The sequence below is a fragment of the Carettochelys insculpta genome, chromosome 2 (assembly GCF_033958435.1).
Source record: "Carettochelys insculpta isolate YL-2023 chromosome 2, ASM3395843v1, whole genome shotgun sequence".
NCBI classification, from domain to species: Eukaryota; Metazoa; Chordata; order Testudines; family Carettochelyidae; genus Carettochelys; species Carettochelys insculpta.
In genome coordinates this window covers 186,344,593-186,362,604 of record NC_134138.1, presented here as the reverse complement: position 1 = coordinate 186,362,604, position 18,012 = coordinate 186,344,593, and the positions used below count along the sequence as shown (strand labels likewise).

General features: G+C 41.9%; 1 protein-coding gene across 1 annotated transcript in view; it reads right to left on the bottom strand.

The window, feature by feature from the left end:
- The window catches only part of AOAH (acyloxyacyl hydrolase), a 125,643-nt gene that overhangs the window by 41,690 nt on the left and 65,941 nt on the right, over window positions 1-18,012 (bottom strand). Inside the window, exons 13-14 of the mRNA XM_074986051.1 lie at window positions 9,766-9,857; window positions 5,538-5,620 (exon numbers count right to left, since the gene is read on the bottom strand). Of these exons, the coding sequence (XP_074842152.1) occupies window positions 5,538-5,620; window positions 9,766-9,857 (175 nt within the window). The remainder of the gene's footprint in view (window positions 1-5,537; window positions 5,621-9,765; window positions 9,858-18,012) is intronic.

The following is an 18,012-nucleotide window of genomic DNA, read 5'->3' as shown; positions in this document are numbered from 1 at the left end:
AAAAGCCTGACCTTAAGAGCTGTATCCTCAGCTGCGTGCACTCTTTAACTGGCTGGACTCTACAACCATCTATAACTGACTGAAGATTTATTCAAAAAAATCTAGTATAGCATTTATTAACCTTGTGTAAGTAATTTATAACTGTACCCTTAATATAAAATAACGATTCCTTTCTTTCTTTCTAATGGCAGAGGAGGATATTTTTATCTTACCATACACTGCTTTTATATATGGGTTGGACCTCCCTGGTGGCACCCTTGGGACCACACTGCTCCTTAACAAGGGAGTTTGCTGGACCAGGGGAGGTCAGGTCTCTGGGCTGGCAGGGGGCAACCCAACCATGGGATTCCCCTCCCCAGCCACTGTGCTGCGGATGCTGATGCTGATGCTGATGCTGATGCTGACGCAGGCCATGCCAACTCTCCCCACCCCACTGCCACTGCAGGCTCTGCCAGCCCTCACTAGCCCTTGGGTTCCACCAGTCCCAAACACCCACCTAAAGGCTTTGTTGCCCCAGTGGCCCCACAAGCTGCCAGACTGCTGAACCATCTCTGCTCCTGGCTGTGGGAAACCTCTGCCACTGGGGCTCTCTGGACCAGGGAGGCAGAACCTGTACATGAATTATTAGCTGCTCATTAGATAGGTATTTTGATTGGTACATGCCATTTTATGTGGGAACACAAAGAAATGCTGCTGAAATGTGCTGGAAGAGTCAGGTTTCAAGTTGTGCCAACGCTCAGCACTGAACTACACGTCTGTGAAGGTCTTATCAGTTAATGAACTTTTTTACTCCCCCAAGACAGAAAAGTAATTTAAAATACAAGGGTACAAAGAAATGAAAAGGCTCCAGGTTTCTTCAGATACATCCAAGGAACTATTACTCCCCAGACAGCTGAGATGAAGATAATAGTTTAAATTTCTAACTGTATTCCAGGCTGCAGTAAAATAGCTGGTGCTTTAATATTCAGTGGGCCAGAGCATATGTGAACAGGTAAGAGTGCTTGCGCTTTTCAAGTCAAAGACAAAAAAGACAACAAAAAAAAATCCTCACACTTATACACCAGATCATAGTACAGAATAATAAGGTAAGGTCTACACTAGGCTGAAAAGTTGATCTCAGATGTGCAATTCCAGCTACGATAATTGCATAGCTGGAATCGATGTATCAAAGGCTGGTTTTGATGGCCATCCACACAGAGGGAGGTTGATGGGAGAAACTCTACTCATGAGGATGAGGAGTACCAGGGCTAACTGTTAATCCCCGATTGTTCGATTTAGCACGTTTCCACTAGGTGTGCTAAATCGAACCCTGGAAGATCAACCCTGAAGGAGTCCATCTTCCAGTAAGTGTAGACATACCCTTAAAGAATACATAAATGGTGATTTGAAAAACTGAAACAATCCCAGTGTTAAAAAATATGGGTAGGATCAGAGCTCTTAATCATAATTAGGGATGAGTGAAAATTTCTTCAAAAGCAAACAGTCTCTTTTGTTTGCAAAAAATGAAGTTATCACATTATTTGGAATAGACATACATATTATATGCTTTATAATACAATGACTGTAGTTATACAGCAAATATGTAACATATCATGATCAGTTTTTAACTGCTAAGTATTAGCTGTTCATACCGGGCGTGATTCAAAATCCACAGATGTCAGTGGGAATCTTTCAACTGATTTAAGTGGATTTGGGATTAGGCCCTTTCTAGAAGTTAAATTATGTTACTAAATTGCTTATTATGACCCCCTTTGAGTTCATACTTGATTGAATATTTTTAGAACTCAGAAACATTATCTACATTGTATTTCCACTGCAATCAGTCATGAAGTTAATCTTTCAGATGTATGATTTTAGTAGTTATTACAGATAACAAAAAGTAAAACTAAAACATAATTACACTCAATATTATACAATGCACGTATATACACATTTATATCTGCATTTGAGAAAGAAAGGTGGCTGAAAACTGCAAATAAAACTCAAACTCTTGGATGATTTTTTAAGAGACTCTGCTTTGACTGTGTTCATATCCCTCCAATGTTCTTCTTTGTGAATATTCTAGTAATAGAAACTCACTAGCAGAAATGTTCACCAAAACAATGGGTTTTGAGCAAATCTTGCAGAACATACATTAAACAAATACCCAGTTCATAATAACGGGTATCCATGCTGGAAAACTGATCCAAAGAGTTACACCAATCCAATCAGGAAACAAAAATATGCCATGTGACTTATCAGTCCATTTAAAAAAGCTTGAGTTTGGGAATACAGACATTGAAGAAGGACAATGAACGGGTTGTGAATAAGCTACACTCCAAAAATTAGTTTCAGAAATTACTCAGCAAATAAATTAGATGTATAAGCTGTTTACAGCTCACTGGCAAACAGAAAAAAAGAAGTGATGTTGCTAGAGAAAATGAGGCATTATGAATTATTAATCTAGCTCATGTATTAAACATGATGAAAAGCCACTGGTGAGCTATGTAGGTCATCCCAAATATGCAGAGAAAGTCTTTATGCCTTACCACCACGTATTTTGTATAGAGCTCATATGTTACAGAAACTATTTTAAGAGTATTCAGGAGAGGTTTTTATAGTTTAATGTGACTATTTTTGTCTCTCTCCAGCTGTAAAGCCAAGTGCCTTAGAGACCATGAGTCCAGCTGTGTAATGCTTAGAAGCACCACTAAAAATCTTTACAAGGGTTTTTCCGTCCCCTAAGACTGTCATATATGTAACTGTTATCTCAGACATCACCATGGAGATATATTTATTAGGTCGCCTTGGGAATTTGGGAACCTCCAGTTTGCAAGGGTACAGAAATCCCATTTCTGGCTTTACAGGAGATTGGACATTCAAAGCTGTGACATCATTATGGTTAGCAAAGCTGTTACAGACCATATCTTGAGGCTTTCCTTTCTCCCTTTGCTTTGTCCCCGAGGATGCTGCCGTGGACCTTTACTCCATTGTGCACAGAGAGGTGGAATGCCTCACTGCACACGCTTCATGGTTTTCCACCCACCCACAATAAAACCACAGTACGCACAATGCAGTTTAAGACCCCGCCTATTTAGAGGGGATATAGGGTTTTGCCAGCCTGCAGTGGTCAGCACTTCTGCATGTTGTAAAATTGAACAAAACCTCAAACTTTTCCACTAACCCTATCAAAGCCAAAAAAATAAACTGTCCTCTAAACACGTAAAGCTTTCCATATGCAACAATTCCTCTGCTGAATTTTGACTGACACATTTTACACGAATGCTTTGTTCTCTCTCCTTGTTTCTCTGTTAATCTCCAGAGTTTGAATTTTAAGGGAAAAACATCAAAGTTTTTTAGAAAAAAAAGTCAAAAAATTGATCTCCCTTTTGACTGAGCCCAGGGTCCATCTGAAAGCTCTTACCTGGAGCAGCCCTACCTTCTATTTGTTTTCATATTGATGCTAGAAATCTGAAGAAAATATGACACACAGCATTCTATGAGACGTATGATAAAAAAAACCCTTTTCTAAGTCTTATGGGGCCTGATTCTGCACAACGCTGAATGATTCCTTGAGATACGCCTCACTTTCATTTCCCAGCAACTTCTCTGGAGGCTGAAGCAGCTCAGCAGATTGCAAGACTGGTGCTCTGAGAGAGGGAATTGAGTTCTGCATTGTGAATTTTTTTACATTTTCTTTCTTTTCATTTTTCTAGTAGTAGGAAGGAAGAGTTATTTTAGGCAGCTAAGTTAAGTTCTCCCAGAGGACACCACTGTCAGCCTAGTGATTAGTTTTTAGCCTTACCAGTGTTGACAGCGTCCATTTAAATTTTCCCTTTTGGGGAACATACTACAGCTTATGAGGCAACCCTTTACAACACTCTGTCAGGGGGATGATTGAGAGAAGATACTAAGGGAAGTCATCATGGGACTTTTCTATCACTTGTAATTTTTGTCTTCCTAAATTTCTCCCTCAGTTTTCTTGAGAGAATTTGCCCTGGTAAATCTCACCTCATTTTCTACACTGTAGGTTTCTGCAATATCAGGGTAAAATATCCCTGTGAAATGAAAAGAAAGAGCAATGGGGAGCTCATCAAGATTCATAAACATAAGAAGAAAGGCCAGAGAGAGTGGGAAAAACTTAAAGCTGCTGTAGACAGGCGGTGTTATATGCACTGATTTTAAAACCAAAAGGGAACATTTGTGATCATCTAGTCTGATAAGTTTAATTTCCCCAACGTACCAACAGGACTCAAACTTGGGCCCTCTGAGAGCCAAGCCTCAAGGTCACCAATTCACCTTAAATAGCTCTATTATGTACACTCTATGCCAAACTCTGACCATAGCTGAGCTAGGAAACCAAAGGGCTGGTTTGCATACAGAACGCCTAAGCTCCAGAACACTCCTGCACAGTGGGGCAAGAATACCTCCTTGCACACACCTGAATGCCAGGAAGGTGCAGCACACAATCAGGGATGGGGAACAAGGCCTGTTGCTTCTTTCTGGTACAGTAATAAGATGCATAGACTGACCTGCCTTACAAAGGTGGTATGACTGTGGACGCAACCATAGGGCATAGCAGAATTCAGGAATGATTCATTCCTATCTCCACTACAACATTAAATGGCATTCCAACCATGTCAGGCACTGCCCAGGACTCAGAACCTTCTATGCCACAGAAACTTTTTTGATCTTGTATGGCTTTTAATGCTATCACTGATGTCGAAAGTCCCGGGGTGATGGGAAAGAGGAATAATGTTAACTTCCAATCCAGCAACAATTTCTGAAGTTCAGCGTCCTGGGGGCACAGAATGTCAATGCAAACTTCAGTGTTCAGAGCTAAACTTTTTTAATTTTAGAAAAAATATTAGACAGAGTAAAATGAATTCCAGGTTAGAATTACAGTGAAGTGCATCAACTATTGCTCAGGCAGAAATCATTTATTAGTCATAGAGGGGATGAAAAAGATCAAGCATAAATAAGTTCATATTCAGAATCAATAGAGATGGAGCCAAACAGAAAAAGATACCACAGTAAACTCTCTTTCAGCCAACTTTCAAACAGCTGAACTTCTTGATTAACTGGCATTTCATCATGGCGGTTCCCCATGTGGTGCAGCCATGCACGAGCCACCCACAGCGGCTTCCTGTGCAGCGCGGCACCCTGCCCAGAGCGACTCCCCACACAGCACAGCCATGCTCGAGCTGCCTAGAGCAGCTCCCGGAGCAGGAAGGTGCAAGCCACCCAGAGCAGCTGCCCGTCTGGTGATGTACAAGCTGCCCAGAGTGGCTGTCTGCGTGGCACAGTGCCCCACATAGAGCATTTAGAACCTTTCACATATCTGTCATATTGGAATATCTGGCAACCTCCTGATCCTAGGCCTACCAGATATCAAAGAGTTTCCTGTTACTGTATCTTAAATAGCTCTTTCGCTTTACTTCTCCACAGCCTATGCGAGCAGTTATGTATCAATTTTCTGAATGGTGTTTCTGAGCTGCACCCATTAGTACAACAGCAAGATAAAATGCTCATCTGTGTTAAAAATAAGGTTCTAGTACCATTTTTGGAAATATTCTGGAAGTCTCTGTGATTGCAGTGGTTTCTTTGGCGTAAACGCAGATACAGAGAGTCTGTCCAGCCTCTGAAACACATTAACAAAAGATGTTAAACTCATATGGCAAAAAAGAACCCAGGATAGCTTTAAAGAAAAGGGCTGATATATTATATATATTAAAATACATTACAGTATACAAAATATTCTGTATCTGAACAGTTGTAGATCCTAATTCTGCATACACTAATCACTGGGATTAGTATTTACTACCAAATATAATACTTATGATCAATGGTAGTCCTACTGCAGGCAGTGCTCATGGAAGTGAGTGTTTACAGGTTTGAACCATTCATTTGCTGTGCCATTAAGCACATCCCCTGGTTGAATCTTGGGATAATTTAAGCCAATGGAATACAGCAATTTTGACAATTTGGTTATGCAAGTTTTAGGAAGAGATTCAACTTAACATTTTGGGTAAAATTTGTCAGCATACCACAATCTGGGAACACACAAAAATTTTAAAAGATGGGTAGAAATGCAGGATAAGGCAATCAGCGGGTTAACAAGAGTCAGGGAAAATCCGGTTGGCAGAGGAAGCACTCCATAGGGTGAGAAAAATAAATAAAATGGCCTTTGCCAGGTTTAAATTACACCGGCTATTACTGAGGGTTTTCATTTAGGCCAGGTCTACACTAGGCAATGAAATCGTTTTTAGATATACACATCCAGCCACAAGAATTGCGCAGCTGGAGTCGGCTTATCTAAAAATAATTTTTGCTGCCATCCACACAGCGGAGGTTGATGGGAGAAACTCTCCTGTTGACTTCCCTTACTCCTCCTGACTGCCAGGAATAACAGGGTCGACGGCGGTGCCATGACAGTTCAATTTAGCGCATCTCCACTAGGCGTGCTAAATGGAACCCCGGAAGATCAACCATCAGTGCATTGATCTAAGGGTGGACATACCCTTAGAGTCTTCTCTCACATATCTGACCAGGAAAAGCTTTGCTCTGTGTTATGAGGGTCCCAAGCTTGAAACTGCTGGACAAGGCATTAGCATCCCTTTGATGTTGTTTTCTGAAGAACAGTGAGACTCAGTGGTTTTGAAAAGTCAGAAATAAATCTGAGATCCAACCCTGACATTCCCCTGTTTTCCTGCCTCCTTTTTTTACACTTAATAGTTTTCTTTTAAACAGAACAATTTAAGTAGACATCTAGTTATCTCCGCAAAAGCTTGCTACAGGCTGATAGCGTTTTTCTAATTATTCACATTTCTAGTTGTGTTTATACTGATTCTTTAGATAATTGCTTCACCATCCTTCCTCCTGGATGTCATTTACCAAAGAAACTCTACTGACACACAGGGATTTTGGCTTCTTATAAAAGTGAGGAAGTATTGGCAGGACATTTATTTCCCAGTGCTTTAAATCTTGGATGGACTGATCTGAAAGACAGATTGTGCTTGATTAATTTCCCCCTTTCTTCTGTACTACATAGAAAAATGTAAAAACCCCTAAGGAGAATAGCCATAAGGAAGGCTGCTGAAAAATGCATTTTCAAAAGCTCTTGTTGATATTTGCTGATCCCTACTGGGGCTGTTGATGTTGTGTTTGTGTTGTGCTGTAGCACCTCAGACGTAGAGGGATTAGAGCTAACGGATGGTAAATACAATCCAGATAAATATAAAGCAAGGATAAGTCTTGAAATAAAAAATTAAAAAGCAAAATATTACCTATACTTAAATATCATCATGCCAACCGTTAATTAAGAAAAAGGCTATAGAAGTAACACATTCAATCTCTCGAGAAAGAAGTGGAAAGCAAAGCAAACAAGGTGCATTGGTCAAAGAATGCAATATAAAGTTAGCCAATATAAATAAATTCTTCCTAGAAAACAGCATATAATGTTTAATTCCATTTACATAGCTTTGCTTCAGTCCTAATTTTACATAGTCCGGATATATTAGCCCAATGATTTTATAGTAGACATGTAAATTAAAAACATGCGAGTAAACCATGACACACAGAATTGCAACGTGCATCTGCTAACCCCTAGGTCTACCTCTTTTCTCCAAGTCCCTAGTTCTCCACATTTCCTTAAGGGACCACTCAGTGCAACAAAAATAAGTCTACTCTGGACCATAACAAAAAGCTGGACAAAAACCTCAATTCTCCCACAATGACTAAACAGGAAATAAGGGGTGTGGGAGTGGAGCAGGACTCCATCCCATAATAATTTAGGCATTATTAACTCTATTGTGACTACTATTATTACTACACATGACCTGAGTAGCCATGCTAGGGCAGTGGTTCTCAACCAGAGATACATATACCGCTAGGATATGCAGATGTGTTCCTGGGGTTACATCAACTTATCTATGTATTTGTTTTGCTCTACAACAGTCTATGTAAAAAGCACTAGCAAAGTCAGTACAAACTCAAATTTCATACAACTTGCTTATACTGCTGTATACATTGCACAATGAAATGTAAGTACAATATTTGTATTCCAATTTATTTATTTTATACTCATATAGGAAAATGAGTAAGTAAGCAATTTTTCCATAAGAATGTGCTGTGACACTTTTATATGTTTATGTCAGATTTTGTAAACAGGTAGGTTTTAAGTGAGGTGAAACTTGGAGGTACAATAGTCTGGAAAGTTGACAGCCAGTGCTCTAGGGCATGAAGCAATAGTGGAGCTGCTCCACAGCCAATACCCTGGAGAAGTCTGTTAGAACTGATCAAAAAAAATGGGGGAGAAAAATCAGGAAAAATGTTTATGATTTGAAGTTGTTTTCTTTTCATAGGGATCAAAATGGAAGAATTTTTCATTTTTTGTGAAATATTTTTCTAAAATATTTGAATGTTCCTTCCTTTCTTCCTCTTGTTGCCTCCATTCAGTGCAATAAAATGAATGGCTCAAGGACTTCCCTCCTCCACGTCTCCATTTTTCATCTTTGCTTTTACCAGTCTAACTCTCCAAATACCTCCAACCTTGTAAAAGTGACAGAACGGCAGTGTTAGACTTTGCTCTTCCTTTTTCACATGACTTTTTCAAAGGTGAGGCTTTAAAACAGCAAAAAATAAGACACAGAGACATGCATATCTCGTCGAGTGGAAGGGCCCTTGAGAGGTCATCAAGTCCAGTCCCTTGCCCTCACAGCAGGACCTATTCCTGACCCTCTTTTTTTTAAAAGTCTAACTTGCCCCAGACCCTTGGAAAGCCCCCCTTGAGGATTAACTCACAACCCCAGGGTTACAACACCAATGTTCTAAGTACTGAGTTACTGCCTCCTCCACATGAAAGCTGGAGTGGAAAAAGTATAAAAGAAAAATAAAAAAGTGAAAAACTCTCAAAAAATGCAGACATAATTAATTCAGTGGCAAAAAAGGAAAAGCAGAAATCTAAAAAATCCATATTTTAAATCTTTGGAATTGATTCTTTTTGGTGGTGGTGAATGTACCAAAAACTTCTGTTAAATGTTTTGAGCCTGAAAATAAAAAGCAAAATTTAATCTTTTAAAATTTAAACTTTTTTTTTTCAAAGAAAAAACATTGACCATCTGTAGAGACTGTGCCATGCAAGCAAAGCTGAAGAAGTAGAGGAAGCTGGTTTAAGAGTCCACTTTAGTGAAAATGGTAGAAAGAAATAAGGAAAGAAAGAAAGAAAGAAAGAAAGAAAGAAAAAGAAAATCTTTGAGACAATCATGGTTTTATGAAGAGCAGAGATAGAGCATTCCAGCACTTTGGCTGTGTCTGCACTAGCCCCCTTCTTCGAGGGGGGACGTGGTAATCAGCCAGACTGGGAAGTAGTAATGAAGTGCTGCAATGAATTTACAGCACCTCATTAGGCTAATTCTCCCTGCGGTAGCTTCAAAGTTGCAAACTTTGACGCACCAGCATGCCCTATAGCCATGGGCACTTCGAAGTACCCACGTGACTTTGAAGTGCCCTTACTTCCAAAATTGGCATGCAACAGTTTGCAACTTCCAAGCTGCTGCGGGGAGCATTAGCCTAATGAGGTGCTGCATATTCATCGCAACACTTCATTATCATTCCTCAATCTGGCTGATTACTATGCACGCTTCGAAGAAGGGGGCTAGTGGAGATACAGCCTTTCAGTTTTCCATTTAAACATTGGATTTCTCTCCATTTACTTGGTTTCTCCTCCTGGTCCCTGCCCCCCACTTTTTTTTTTCTGGCATCAATACTTGGCTTCTATTAGCTTACCCAATTGTGGAGTTCAGAAATCCAGTGGTTCCTGAAAAATGGGGCCAGTCGAGCTCATTGGTAAGAGCCACTGGGAGATCAGCAAATGATTTCTGAAAGGAAATTTAAAATTAAGTAAGAGGGTTTTACTTCCAAAAATAAAATCTCATTCACAGAATCAAATAGCAGTCTCAACTTGGAGCAGCAGCTAATTAGTGTTAATACCCTGCATGCACTGGTTACACTTCAAAAGTTGCTAACAGAAACATTTTAAGCGCAGGCACTGGAATACCACCTCTGAGTCTGAAGGACACCACGATGCTTCACAAACTGCAGCATGCACAATGCTGACAGCACAGTTGGAGTGGTAGCTGTTTGCCCCAACAACTTCTGGACCCTCTCCTGGACCCTTCCAAAGGGGGTAAAGGAGCCAAGAGCAGCATGGTTTCTAAGGGCCCAGGCTATGGGGTGATGGGAGATCAGGTGTAACTACACAGAGGGGAAATTATGTATCTCAGGGCTGAAGCCTTCTCTTCTCTCTGATTTCAAGGAACTGTGGGAAGGGTAAGATGCAAACACATTGGCTATGTCTACACGACAGAGATCCATTGACGAGAGTTGCTGTTGGAAGAGATCTTCTGCCAAAACTTCTGTTGACAGATCACATCCACACACACAATTGGACTGCAAGAGCAATCCACTCTGTTGACAAAGAGTGGCCAGACTGCCTGGCCACTCCATTGACAGAATGGCCAAATGGAAGCTCAGCAAACAGGGCTGCCCAGTGAACCGGAAGCTCTGTCTGTTGACCGAGAGCCCTGCGGAGCAGCCACACAGTGTTTTTGTTTACAGAAACTGTCGGCAAAGGCATTATTCCTCAGCACAAAGAGGCAGAATGCTGTCAGCAGAAGTGCTGAGTTTTGTCGAGTTATGTTGACAGACTGTCAACAAAATGCACTTTGTGTGTAGAGTCACCTCGAGTTTTGTCAACAAAACCCTGGTTTTGTCAACAAAACTCTCTAGTGTAGTGTAAATGTAGCCAGACTGGTAAAGACACTTTACAAGGCAAATTTGGGTGTCCTGGGCCTCCATCCATCTGCATCAGGTTTTATCATAGACAACATTTTAGAAGGAATCACCTCCATGGTAAGACAGCCTTGACTGGGGATCTCTCGGTGACGCGGAGAATTCAGTGATGGGGAAAGGTGTCGGGGGTGGGGTGGGGGGCATTCATAGAAGGCAAGTGGGGAGTAGGTTATACACCCTCCTAGCAGCAGGAAGAGCTGCTAGCACAGAACTTTCATGAAAACAGATACAGCCTTTATGTTTTCTTAGCCTCTGCTCTTATTTATCTCATAGGCACGGGAGCTAGGGTGCAGGAAAGCTGCAGCATCCCCAGGTTTTATCTAGGACTGCTCTGCCAGCTCTGGTCCCGGTGGCTTTTGCCCCATATTTGCTGCTGCTCCACACCAAAGGTCCCAGTGGCCAACTTTCATTCTGGGTCACAACTGACTCTCTCCCCACCCAGCTCCACCCCTCCTCCTCCCCGGTCCTTGCAGATGGCCCTAGGGCTCTGCTCCTAGCCCTGCAGTCCCCCTCGCCCCAGCTATGATAAGGGTAAGAGAGTTAGCTTTCAGCACCCATACTGCTAAAATTGTTCCTGCACCACTGATTTGTCACTAACATATTTTAGGATACAGTTTCTAAGAAAGACACTATGCAGATGAAAGCGCTATCATGCATTTCAATATATTGCACTTCATTCGCCTCCATTTTGATTTGGACAAGTGTCAAAAAAGGAAAGAAAAATGGCCCAGAGAAATCACCCTAATTCATCCTTGGGAGAAGTCCAAGTAAACTTCTAGATTATAACCAATCTGAGGTACGCTTCCAAAGACATATGCACAAGTCTTTTGTACTTGTGCTGAAAAACTGTTGATGAGAACAGGCAATAAACAAAGGAAGGTCAAAGCACAAAGTAAGGGAACCAATAGCCTGGTCTAATCCATTTAATTTATTAACTTCATTTTCTTTTAAAGCTATTGTGTTTTTTTAAAAAACTCTCACAACTATATACAGCCAGCAAGTGGATAATTCTTTCCAGAGGTGAAAAATGAGCAACAGAAAAACTGAATCCTGCAGTCCTAACTCCTTGTTCCATCAAAATTACCATTGAAGTTGATAGCATTTTTGCTTGAATATAAACTACAGGTTTTGGTTCTAAAAGGCAGGGGTTGGGGGGGGACTGGGAAGAAGATAAGATAAAGGATGAAGTCAAGCTATAAGCAGCATAATGCACAGTAAATGCCAGCTTACAGCAAGTCACATATTTGACCTGCTTACAATAAATCTGCTTTAGCACCCGATGTGAAAATGATTCTGGCTCAATAATCCTTCATCCTACTCTTAAGAAAAACACTGGGGACAATTTTTCAATCTGTCTGCTTCCAGTTCTAAATTTGTGTGTGCAAGCAGGCACTTACTGAAGATACACAGGTACCAGGGAGCTCTGCACAAAGGAAGGAAATTAAGCTGGTCACAAGTTGGTTGGTCAGTTTTGAAAATTTGCCCCATTATATGTTTATTATTACAAATTAAGTGAAATTCTTAATATAAAACCAGTAAATATAAAATAATGCTTAAGATACCTTATCAGTTACTGAATACACATGTAAGGTTTCAAAGAGTGGATTAAATGTATTTTAAAATAAATGTTTAAAACCACATTTCTGTTTAGGGCCTGCCAGCACTGAGATGTTGTCACTGAACAAGTTTAACTGTATGATTTTAAATTGGTTTTCAAGCTGATTTAGAGAAATAAAGGAGAGCCAGCAACTAGCCATGTTGAAACTGACATGGAAACCATGTATTAATCCAGAACTATGTTCCAATCTAAAACAGTTGGTAATGTTTAGTGTTTCAGGCCCAACTTTTAAATTATTTGAGCACTGAAAGATGCAGACAGCTGCCTGGTAGTATTTTCAAGTGTCTAGGACCTACCTGCATCTTTAAGGGCTCAGATGTCTTTAAAATCTGGCTCTCAGGCTTTCCAGGGATATAGATTGGAAAGCACGTCTTAATGAAAAAGATGCTTTCTAGATTAATCTAACATGCAAACTTGTCTACTCTAGAAGGTGGCCCTAGCCAAGGTCTGTACTAGAATGTTACTCAAGCATGACCTAGCTGAAGCACCATCTTCTAGACTAGCCTGTTTTGGGACTTCTAGTGCACCCTAGAAACCAGACTTAAGCAGAATACAATTAGAAGGATGTTTCAGCCTGAAACTGTAGTCTAACCTCACATGTTATTGCAGCTAGTCATAAGCGGTATTCTAATTTAGGAATAATTTTCTGGCAGTGTCTTAGCCTAGACTATCCTGGTTCAGAAATCATGCACTACTTGTAGCTTGAAGAGTTATAATTCTACAAATTCAGTTCTACAGGGCAATCAAAAGAATGGATGATTTGCTCAGAGCTATTCTGAAATCAAGTGAGCTTACACCAAAGAACCTTGGCATGACTCACTGCAGGGGAATATTTTACCAAGCAGAGGTGGGCACCTAACTCTCTTTGGAGCCAATGAAAATATTCCCTGTCTACAATACCATTTAATATACCTAACATTTCCAAAGCCATGGAGGAGATATGGTCTGGGATGTGCCACTCTTGTTCAACTTAATGGGAATCGCTTGATTGATTTAAATTGGGAGCTGGCTGTCCAAGTTCCCATGGCCACTTTCAAAATCTCAGACTATGTTTCTTTTCTCTCAGCATAAATAAGTAATTGTTAACAAGGCATGTTCCTAATTTCTGTCACTGTGTAACATCACCAATGTGCAAACCTGCAGGTTTCAAATTAGCAAAATAAAAATCTAACTTCTCAACAAAACAGTTCCCTGAAGACTGAAACATTTGCTTATAGAAAATAGTTTGACAGAAATGAAGCTGAAACTAGAACATGGCTGTCTCTGTACACGCAATATTCAATTCAAGCAAACATAAGGGCTTATCCAGATCGCACTGGAATGGCCAGATTCCCGTTAACTGCAGTGGTGCAGAAGTAAGCCTGTTGTGCACATTTTCCAGACTATGCTTTCTTCATGCACTAGGCATCTAAAAAGCGAAGAAAATATTTCTTTCCTAAAGGAATATGAGGCAAAAATGAGAACCAATTATTCTATTTAGAGACCAGAACTGCTCTGCTCTTGGGTAAACAGATACTTATGGCATCACAGCTACATTAAGGATTTATTTTGCTCTTGCTACAGCATGAAACCAAAATCTCTAGAGTTCAAAAGCACTTATCTTAAATTCAGCATCCTGGAAGTGTCACCATCATTTCAGAACTCGATGGTATATGGCCTTTACCTTCAAAAGAATCACCTTTCAAATGAGATTGAGAGGTAATCTCCTCTCCTAGACACATTATAATAGGAAAGTGCTGCATTTTGGAAGTTAATTCTAAGCAGATGGCCAGAGCAGCAGGAGTTCAATATCCTCTGCTAGACATGAGTCTTTTTTAAACATGAATTGTTCAGAAAAACCCTCCCCATTAAAAAAAAACAAACCCTACAGTACTTTTCCATTTCAGTGACAGAGACATGCATCTGTGCTATAAACTCTGTATTTTAATGTCCAAGACTACGTCTACACGTGAAGCCAACATCGAAATAGGCTATTTCGATGAATAACGTCTACACGTCCTCCAGGGCTGGCAACGTCGATGTTCAACTTCGACGTTGTGCGCCACCACATTGAAATAGGTGCTGCAAGGGTACGTCTACACGCCAAAGTAGCACACATCGAAATAAGGGTGCCAGGCACAGCTGCAGACAGGGTCACAGGGCGGACTCAACAGCAAGCCGCTCCCTTAAAGGGCCCCTCCCAGACACAGTTGCACTAAACAACACAAGATACACAGAGCCGACAACTGGTTGCAGACCCTGTGCCTGCAGCATGGATCCCCAGCTGCCGCAGCAGCAGCCAGAAGCCCTGGGCTAAGGGCTGCTGCCCACGGTGACCATAGAGCCCCGCAGGGGCTGGAGAGAGAGCATCTCTCAACCCCCCAGCTGATGGCCGCCATGGAGGACCCGGCAATTTCGACGTTGCGGGACACGGATCGTCTACACGGTCCCTACTTCGATGTTGAACGTCGAAGTAGGGCACTATTCCGATCCCCTCATGAGGTTAGCGACTTCGACGTCTCGCCGCCTAACGTCGAAGTTAACTTCGAAATAGCGCCCGACGCGTGTAGCCGCGACGGGCGCTATTTCGAAGTTAGTGCCGCTACTTCGAAGTAGCATGCACGTGTAGACACAGCTCAAGAGACAGAGCATCTCTGCTGAATATTTGGGAGTGATGGGGTGGGTAGGGTGTGTGTGTGACGGGCGGGGGGGAGAGATTTATATAGTACAAAACTTGCTAGATGCCAGAACCACTGATGGGAATGAAGCTGAACCCGAGTTGTATCAACCCTTCTTGCCCTGTCAAGGATCTCCCACGTGACCTCTGTATGCTTGAGGCTCTGGAGATTTCAGGGGTGGTGAGTCTGGACTGATAAGGGCCAGAATCACTCATCTGCTGCAATAAACATGGAGATACTAACAGTCTCAGCTTCATTTGTTACATATTGTTGCTCCTTGTTGGGCCCACTGACACGGGAGAAAGTAGGGGGGAGAAGTTGCCCCAGGCCTGCCATTTCAAAGGGGCCAGGAGTGGCAGCCGCCACCACAGCTGAAGTAGCAGCGGCAGCAGCTGGAGCTCCAGGTCCCTTTGAAATGCCGTGGAGCACTGTGTTGCTGCTCTGCACATGGCTCTAAGAGAGCTTGGGGGAGATCCAAAACTGATTGCCCTAAGCCCCGCCTCTTTCATCTTGATCCCATCCCTTTCAGGGGCAGGGAGCTCAGTTCCCCTTCCACCTTGTCCTTAGGCCCACAGTGGCTGTCCACACTGTTGCTCCTTGTATTCAAATCCCTCAGAGCAGACATTAGGAGTCAAGGACTTTCTACCATATGACACAGTGGAATCCCTGCAGATTTTTTCCCACCTGCACTCAGTTCTCCTGGGAGCTTTCCTGTGGAAGAACATGATGTGGGCCAGGGAGATTAAGCGTGTGGCCTGCTTCTCCAATTTTACTGAGACAATCTTTTGAAAACAGGATGCTGAATTGTAGGCATCTAAAATTCTTATTTGGATATCTAAATAAATGGCTAATTTTTCCAAGGTGCAGAGCAACCTGCTGTTTACATTGAACTCTCTGTGGCTGTGGCTGGTCAACCCCAGAGGGTCTGGGGGGAAGTCAGACCTTTGCTGTAAGTGCCCGCTTATAGATTCATGTAACAACAACGAAGGGTCCTGTGGCACCTTATAGACTAACAGAAAAGTTTTGAGCATGAGCTTTGTATCTAAACTTAGTGACACAGGTTTAAAAGTCTTGGTCTCATTTCTGCTGATGATCATTAAATTACCTAACAAGATTTGATAACCTGCGACTTAAGTCAGGTGATTTGGTCATTTATTCTGTAATCATTCCCTGGTTCACCCTGGCTTTCACCACCCGGCAGAGCAGGGACAGCCAGCATAACAATGCACAACAGACATTCTGCACCATCTCTTTACTGAACTCTCAAAGTTTCTCTTGGGAAAGCCTTGTCTAGTCTAATTAACTGTAAAACAGCAGTTAATAGTCTCCCATGGTGAACTGTCAATGAACTGGAGAGTGCAAGGAACTGCCGTAGAGTACAAACTTCGCCCTTTAATAAATCTGGAAAGACTGTGTATTCATGGCCTTCTCCTCCCACAAGATGTAAACACTTCAGGGAAAACATTTCTTTTTTGAACTTCCATTTCTGAGTCATTTTGGGGGCAAAGACTGCTGGTGGACACTGTTCAGTGACTCACTTTTCCAACTATCCATTCACAAGAAGGATGGCAGAATCAAAGCAAAGTGTAGTGTAAAAAGTTAACAGTAGCTATGAGACATGGAGAGCAAAGTGCTGCAGTTGTTTCACATACTAAGCTTTTCCCTTCTGAGGCCTAAACTCGTGTTCTTGCTGTGGTCTCAATTAAGGATGATTTTGGTGGGATTAAAAGCCCATTCTCTGTGTTCACAACCTAAAACCACATTACTGATTAGCAATTCCTGCTCAAGAAAGGCTTAGAACTGAAAGATCACAGAAGTTTTAGGTTAAATTTTAGGCAAGCCAAAGACTCCTCTAGGTAAAGATGTGCAGTAGTTGAACTCACCGGCACTGGCTCAAGTTGCACCAAAATTCACCCCAATTTTACCCACTCATTTATGCCATCAGAAAAAAAGTCATGTGCAGTAAAGTATATCTTTTCACAAAGTGACCACGTGACATGTTGCTTCTGGGCTTTAATCTATGCCCTCCCCCAAACTAATCCCTAGTTTCTTTAAATGATAGGAAAATTAACACTTTTCCTGTACAAATTCATATTCAACTTGAATTTCAGTTGAACACATACATGAAGTGTATGTAACAATAGTGCTTAGCACTACACATCTTGAAAATGTTTGAGAAGCAGTTAATATTCACAACCTTTTGAGAAGTAGGAAAAATAGGAAGTATAGATGGCATGCATCAATTGTTTCATTATTTTCCTCTGCATGACATGTTGGAGGGCCAATCAAAATCAGCCTGGCAGAACAATATACACGAGAGCTGTCTCTGGACAGGTAAGCAATTGGTCAAAATCGCAATCTCTGATCTTTTGTTGGGGCCAAATTGTGTTCCCATTGGAAATCAAAAGGTGCTTTGCTGTTGCGTTAAGTGAGAACAGGCTTTGGCATTTGGAGAGGAAACAGCATGTGAGAAAGTCAGCAGACATAGATCGTTGTGTAGTGTAAGGGAGAAATCAGCAATCAATGAGGTTAGAAGAGTCTCTGTGCCATATCCCACTCATTCCCTGACCCACAACCCACTGCCCACCCTCCCTGCCTCTCTCCCATTTGAACCTCATTCCCCCATAGCCCACTGTGCCCCACCTCTCTGTGGGCCCAGTGGGAAGCCAACACCCCCTCCCCACTGACGAATAACTGTGCTCCTTGGTGCAGCAGAAGTCACATGTCCATTGCCGTCACCCTTGAAGTGCCAGAAGGAAGCAGAAGATGAGGGGGAGCTCCCCTGGGCAGGTCCTGATTCACTGACGAAGAGGGACCGAGACTCTAGTACCAACTGTGCTGGGAGAGATCAGAGATGAATGCCAGAAAGAGGCAGTCCCCAGTCCGGGCTGAACTGCCCCCCGGCTG